The following is a 7119-nucleotide window of genomic DNA, read 5'->3' as shown; positions in this document are numbered from 1 at the left end:
TTCCAGTGTTTTCGTGACACAAGGGTCCGCTGGGCCACTACCGGGAAGGAAAAATGTTTGTAAGTTTTCTGGCCCAGGAAACCCTATTGCAAAATAAATGCCTGGCTGATGAGGCCAAGGTCACCCACCCGAAACACCTTTAGTGGGTGCACATTCGTGCGTACCAGCTGCGCAGGCCAGAGCCTGTGCCGCTGCGGGACTGGAGCCCCTCGCACCAGGGGTAAGTGGCATGACCACCAGCGAGCCGGGCCAGTGCGCTGGGGTGGCCATCCTCACCGGGACTTAGCTGCCAGCTTGGCCTTCACTTTTAGGGTGAAGGGGAGTCTCCGGCAGCTCGCGGAGAAGCGTGTTTGACAGAAACGCACTCAAGGTTTGGGTGGGCCTGGCCTCGAGCTGCCCCAAGCCCCCACCCACACAACAGCCGCTGTTTTCCAGGCAGCGCAGAGGGCAGCTCTCCGGGTCGGGCCTGAGCCTCTCCCCACACCCTGGGTCAAGGTGGGGGAGCTGAGAGGAAAAAAAACCAACGCAACCAAAACCCACTAATTATGGGGTTTTTAAACCCTTTACTATAAGGAAGATGAAACCCGTTTGCCGGGTGGTGAGGGGGAAACAACGCCACTGCCGGAGCAGGCTGCGCCAGGACGGGCGCGCAGAGCGCAAAGGCGGCACCGATTCCCGCCGCTGCCCCCTCACCCGCCCCGCCCCGCCCCGGCGCCGCCTGCGCGGCTCGCCGCGGCCAGCCGCTGCCTGTGCGGCGGCTCCCTGCAGGGGGCGCTGTGCGACCCGGCCCGCCGGCGGCGGCGCTCTCTTGGCTGGGGCGGGTGGCGGCTCGGCGGCAGGGGGCGGGCCGTATGGCGGCGCTGCTCCGCCTGGGCCGCGCTGCACGCCTGCTGTCGGCTGCCGCCGCTACGGCCCGAGTCCCAGCCCCAGCCCCGCGGCCGCCTCCGCTCCTCGCTTCATCCTCCTCCTCCTTTTCCTCCTCCTCCTCCTCCTCTTCCTCGCCGCCGCCGCCCGCCATGCAGGCCTTCCAGTACCCCGAGGTGTACCGCGACGAGACCGCCGTGAGTACGGCCCTCGCTGGGGCAGCCCGCCGGCGTGTGGCGGCTGCCGGGCCCGGCCGCGGGGGCAGCCTCTCTCGCCAGGCCCCTCGGTGCTGCGGGGCCCGCGGGTCGCCTCGAGGGGGTTAGCGGCTTCTCGGCTTCAAGGGCTTTGTTCGGCTTCGGCCGTTAAAAGTCCAGCGTGCTCCGTTTAAAGGGTCTCGGGTTTTAACGTCCGTGGGCCGTGGCGGCTGCTGGGGACTTGTTACAAGCAGGATTTGTGGCCGTTGTGCCGGTGCCTGCGGGCACGTCCCGCGTGTGCGGGGCCAACGCCGCCGCCCGGGGCGGGCTGCTGCCCGGCTGAGCCGGGGGGTGGCCGGGGGGAGCAGCTCTCAGGGCCGTGCCGAGTCGGGAGTGCAAATCCCGGAGCTTGTAGTACCGCTGCGTGTTTCCTGGAAATCCAGGCCTCCACCTGGGCTGGAGCAGCATGCAGAGGAACAAGTGGGCTATTTTTATATGATGGCACATCTGCAAGATAGTCTGTCTGCTTGTGTTCCAGCCGTAACTTGATACGCAAGGATCGCTCTGTACGTCTGGCTAAAATGGGTTCAGTTTTCTTCTCCTTCTGCAAAGGACTGTGCTTTAGGCGCCAGCCCAGGAATTATTTACAAAACTAGCATCGCTTTTAAACCAACGTTTGCCGACATGAGCCAACACGGGAAAAACTTAAATATTTATTTTCATAGTTGAGTGAAAGGCTGAACTGTGCAACTTCTAACAGCAGGTATCTAGTCTTATTTTGTATACAGGAGGGAGGAAGGAAGCAGATAAATTCAGCCACATGGGTTAGTCTTTTGTGGTTTGTTTGTTTTTTTTTGTTTGTTTTTTTTTTTTTTTAATTTATATATGTACTTTACTCACATGTTTGTGAGCAGCAATAGTAGGGAGGGCTAAACCAGAGACAGTTAGTTGCATAAGCAGACCTACACTTGGGAGCAAAGTGTTGCTTTTCTCTTCCTTTGCTTCTTAGCACTCCATGCTTTTGTCAAATTCCAAATACCCTTTATCTTGATGATTATCATTCCTTGATGAATAGAGTTTGCTTGTGTGCATGTCTTTTTTAAAGTATTGTCTTTTATAAATTCAGGTGTTGGATTACCATGGGTGTAAAATAAGCGACCCATACTGCTGGCTTGAAGATCCCGATAGTGAACAGACGAAGGTAATCTTTCTTTGTACGGGTACGGCTGGTTTGATATAGTTCTCTTTTATAGGCTAGGTGCATGGGTACTCTGTTTTTGAAGGACCTGCCAATACTTTTTGAAAACTTAGACAGTGAATGTAGATGTAGTTCATGTGGTATCTTACGGTGCCAACAGCAATGCCATTGTTTTGTACCTTTGTGTTAATGGAGGAAGGCTGGAACACTTGGTATAACCTAGATCACAGAATTTGGAAAACTAAGGCTCTGTTTATCTTGCACCCATTTTTCTTAGACAATTTGAATGCTCAAGGTCGTGTTGTCAAGCTGAAGCGAAACACTCTGATTTTAGAGCGCTTTATCCACTGTCCTAAGTACATCAAAAATTGCCATAATAAAATAGTTAAGAAAGGGCAGAAAGAAAACTCCTTGGTCTTGCTTTCTTCATACAGTGACAAAGTGTATGAATACTTTTTTTTTTGACCCCTTTTTTGAAAAAAAAAAAAAAAAAAGTTTTCTTTCTGAAGTTATGCTTTGTTAGTGGCTTTTATTACAGATTGCAGATGTTGCGGTGTTTTCAGCGTGCAGTCTGGTATAGCTAGACCGTGCTGCTGGAACTGGTCTTTCGCTGAGAAAGAATCCTGAAAAATAATAAAGTATGACTGTGAGCCAGTTCCTCTGATATTCATGGTATAGGGAATTGCAGGAGTGATGCCCAGAAAGTGGTAGGTGGCAGTGTGGAGGGGGTTTCCTCTGTAATGGCTGATAACTGTAGTTCCAGATCTAAAACACTGGTGTCTATCTAGGACACATGATTGTGTCGGAAAGATGATGGAGGGCAGAATCTCCATTTAAAAATATCCTGCAGGGTGGCTTTCCATTAGTGAGATTCCTTCTAGGTTCTCTCATGCATATGCTTACATAATACATCTTGATGAGCTAGAGGATGGTCGAATAGAACTTACTGTAACTGTCAAGAGCAAGATAAAATGTGTACAGTTGGGTTCCCATTCCCTGCTTACAAATCTATCAGCATATATAAAGACTCATGTGGATTAAAAAGGTTCTTTTGGGATCAGGTTTTAGTGGAAAACTCTGCCATGGACGTTAACATTGAAAATTAGGTATTTGGTAAGTTGGGAGTGTTTTGATTTTTTGATTCTGGCATCCTTAAGAAACGGTACATGTAGGATAGTGTTGTGCCAAATTCATAGGAATATATGTGTGGGGAAGGTATAGTTATGTCTTTCTTTTATAGAGGCCTTACAAATACCTGGTAAAGTGGTTTTCAGGATCCTATGGAAGAGTTGGGATTGAGAAAATGGCAAGATCTGACTTTTTGTGTCCCTGTGTTCAATGGTATCACCACATACTGTGAACAGGTTGGGTGAGAACAGTTGGAGGAGGGTGAATCTCATTCTCCAGATGTGGTTGTTTGTATAGGAGGCAAAACAAGGAATGTGGGATTATAACATCCTCATAAAAATGCAGCAGCCCAGACACAAGATGTCGCATTGGTGGAATGAAAATATTGTTAAATCTTACTTGCCTACACTCTAAAAAACACGTGCTTTGGCAGAATTTTGCAATGCAGTAGTAGCATGATGCAAAAAGTGGAGAAAGTTCCTGTGTGTATAAGTATGTGAGTATGTAATCTTTTTCTGAAGTTCCAGGAGTTACTGAACAAAGGGAATTAAAGTATTTTGCTGTTCTACCTCTTTCATAGAAGAGGTCAGAAAAAAATAATCCTGAAGTGCTAAACTTGTTTCATCTGCTTTATCACTCACTTCTTTGTGCTCAGCAGCAGAGGTTGCTGATGCTACTCTTTCTTGCTAGCTTTTCTTAATAGTTTTATCTCCAATTTCTTGAGATCGTTTCCAGGACTTCTGCAGAATAGCCATTCTGTACCTACCAGATCAAAGAATAACCAGGCACTGGTATAGAGGCAATTGAATGACTGTGCAGGCTTCAGAGAGAATTTGGAGCATCATTTGTAGACTTTTCAAGCCTTTAAGTCACTGACCTGTGTCCTTCCCATTCTTCCTCCAAGTTGCTCGCTCTCTTTATGCACTCCTTAATATCCCAAACCTCCATTTGTTTTGGGGAAAAGTAAAAATATCCTGTGTATACCTCCAACAATAGGCTACCTTTAATTTTCTACATATTAAGTACAGAACTAGAAGAAAAATTCCTTGGGCATCCATGCTCATCTGTAGTGAAAGAGCCCCTCTTCGGTTCCTGTTTACAACATGCTTGCTTCATTTGAATATGTGTAACAGTGAAAACTTTGGTTTATGCCAAGAGTGAAGACTGAACATCATTCATTTATTAAGTTAGGAATCTTTTCTTACACGCAAACAGTCAAAATTATTTGGTGTGTGCTGTCGAATAGATACACAAATATGTTGGAGTTCTACTTTTCTAGACTTAGCAGAAATAGTCATGTCAAGCATTGGTGTGGTCATAGAAAATAAATAGGTAGGCCTCACTTTGTTTCTGTGTTTATGTGAGTCAGTGAAACATCAAGTTTACTATTTCTTGAAGCATAGAGAAAGAAGCACAGGCAAGTGAGGTTGGTTTTAACTCTGGAATTTTCATGGTAATTTCACCTGATGTCCACTGTAGGGTTAACAGGACTGGGACTGAAAGAAATTATCCACAACAGCTATGAGTATAAAGAATCATACTCATTTTTCCTGTGGCTAGTCCAAATAATCATGGTATCTGCTAGTTAGCAGCTACAAACAAGTGAACACAGAAGGGTGGCATTTTTTGTAATTGGTTTAATCGGGTATTTTTGCAGTGAGAGTAGAGTGCAGATGTACCTGATCCACTGTAGTTTGCAGGTTTCCATTAAGTCAGGTGGTTCTGTGGTTTCTCTCTGCCCTCCCTCCTCCTTCTTCCACTGACCTGAATGTTTCTGTCTCTCCCTTGCATGGGTATAGCCATCACAAGGTGGTGTTCTGGAGGGGAAGCCTTTGGTGGATTAGTTTTCAGTTGGCACACACGCTTAATCTAGGTCACCCCAAGACCACATGATAGTTGGATCTACGATGGTTCAAGAATGGGATCTTTCCTTTTCTAGCAGCCCACAGCCTACTTTTAATTAGGTGAAAGTCAAATAGGTCTAGAAACTTTTCAGCCAGGTCGCCAAAATGATCTTATTCCATATGCAGTGTATATATCTGCTATAAAAAAGAGGTGATTGAAATCTGCGGGTGGCTAAGCAGGACTGTTTCCTGTCAGATGCACAGTCTTAGAGCTGATTAAGCCAATCATCAAGCTATATCCTCAATCTCTTCTGGAAAAGATGTTGTTCAAGAAGTATGTGCTTCCATGTTCGTGATCTATGCTTTACTATATCACCTTTTTCCCTGTGTGTGCTTGGTTGGAGTAGTTGTGTGCACCTATAAGCAAACAAAACTCCCTTCTCCAGATAAGTAAATAAAAACTGAGCCCCTGGTCAGATGAGGAAGTTCCTACCTCGCTTTGGAGAGAGGAGGTGTGGAAGCTGGATTCATGCTCTGCTACTGTTTGGCCGTTGACCTTTAAAGACAGACTGAGCATCCCCGGCATACCTGAAACGTTATGCTACAATGGTAAAATACTTCTGGTGATGACATAGGCCACAACTGCAAAACCACACTTTTACTGTTGTCTTGGGTTTGGCTTGGTTGGACTTTTCAACTTCTTGGTTTGTTTTTACACTTTGTGGGAAATAAGCTCTTTTTTTAGACTACAGCAAAGTCTTTTGCTACCGTAAGTATGTCAGTCATACAGTACCTTAACTCACTCACGGTGTAGGCAGTAATGCATAACTTGTTTCAGACATGAGGGATGGGCAAGGGATGAAAGAGCAGGGATCATGCAGCATACACAGTTGAGTTTTGGTATTATGAACAGGTGTATGTTTGGATTAAGACTAGAACTGAAACTCTCAAAACTACAATTAAATGGATTTGTAGTTATAATTAACCAGTGTTTCATTCACGTTTTGATAAGTTTCGCATTGCACTTTGAATTTTTCTTTGCTAAATACTAAAGTAAATGCTACGAGGCAAGCCACAAGAAATTTGCTTAGTTTTATTTTGTAATACTTAAAAAAAGGTAGCTGCCCTCTTGTAGGAGTTGCACTGGACTACCTTTTACTGAGAAGATATATCTGAAGATTTTGGGGGTAACTATTAAACAAACTGTAAATACTTTACAGATTAATAACAAAGACTGGTAATGTTAAAACAATTTCTATCCTAAGACTTCTTGGGAAGTATACTGTGAGTGGAAATCATTATCTTGTTGAGACAATAGCTTAGTGGCATGTAGAAAGCTGATAGGTTGTAACAAAGCACGGTGAAAAATTGTGGCATGTGTTTTTTAGATGAAATTTAGTTATACTTTTTTAAAAGTAACAGTTGGCCTGCTCAAGTAATGGCCAAATACTTCAGCCTTGAGTGGAACATCTCTACTCTTAGTACAACACTTTAGAAACTCTTTTGCTTTTCAAATTACCCTATTTTCTGAGACATCCATAAGCATATGCCTTACTTGGACCCTGATTCTGTCCTTTCTTCTGCTAGCAAATTCTGTCCTGGTTCAAGGCTTATGATAGATTGTCAGATGTGGATTTCTACAGATAAAATAGGAATCTTTCTCTATAGGCTCATGAAGATGGACAGAGAGTTACTGTTAGCCCTGTAGCCTGGGTGGCATCTGTTTAGCCCAGCATGGTGGATGGAGTTTACTGTGAGAGTTTCTGCTGACGACATCTGTTCCTGTACTTTACCTAGAGCAATATTTCAATTATGTATTGCTCTTTGAACATGAGTGCAACCTTGTGCTCAAAAGTGTAAGAATAGAGAGTTTCCAAACTGGGCTGGATTC

At 45.3% G+C, this 7119-nt stretch overlaps 1 protein-coding gene across 1 annotated transcript in view; it reads left to right on the top strand.

The window, feature by feature from the left end:
* Positions 1-840: 840 nt before the first annotated feature.
* Positions 841-7119, top strand: part of PREP (prolyl endopeptidase) — a 110783-nt gene continuing 104504 nt past the window's right edge. The window contains exons 1-2 of the mRNA XM_075498468.1: positions 841-1061; positions 2185-2259. Of these exons, the coding sequence (XP_075354583.1) occupies positions 852-1061; positions 2185-2259 (285 nt within the window). The 5' untranslated portion in view covers positions 841-851. The remainder of the gene's footprint in view (positions 1062-2184; positions 2260-7119) is intronic.

Source organism: Mycteria americana, chromosome 3, assembly GCF_035582795.1.
Source record: "Mycteria americana isolate JAX WOST 10 ecotype Jacksonville Zoo and Gardens chromosome 3, USCA_MyAme_1.0, whole genome shotgun sequence".
NCBI classification, from domain to species: Eukaryota; Metazoa; Chordata; class Aves; order Ciconiiformes; family Ciconiidae; genus Mycteria; species Mycteria americana.
This window is presented reverse-complemented; position numbering and strand designations above follow the sequence as displayed.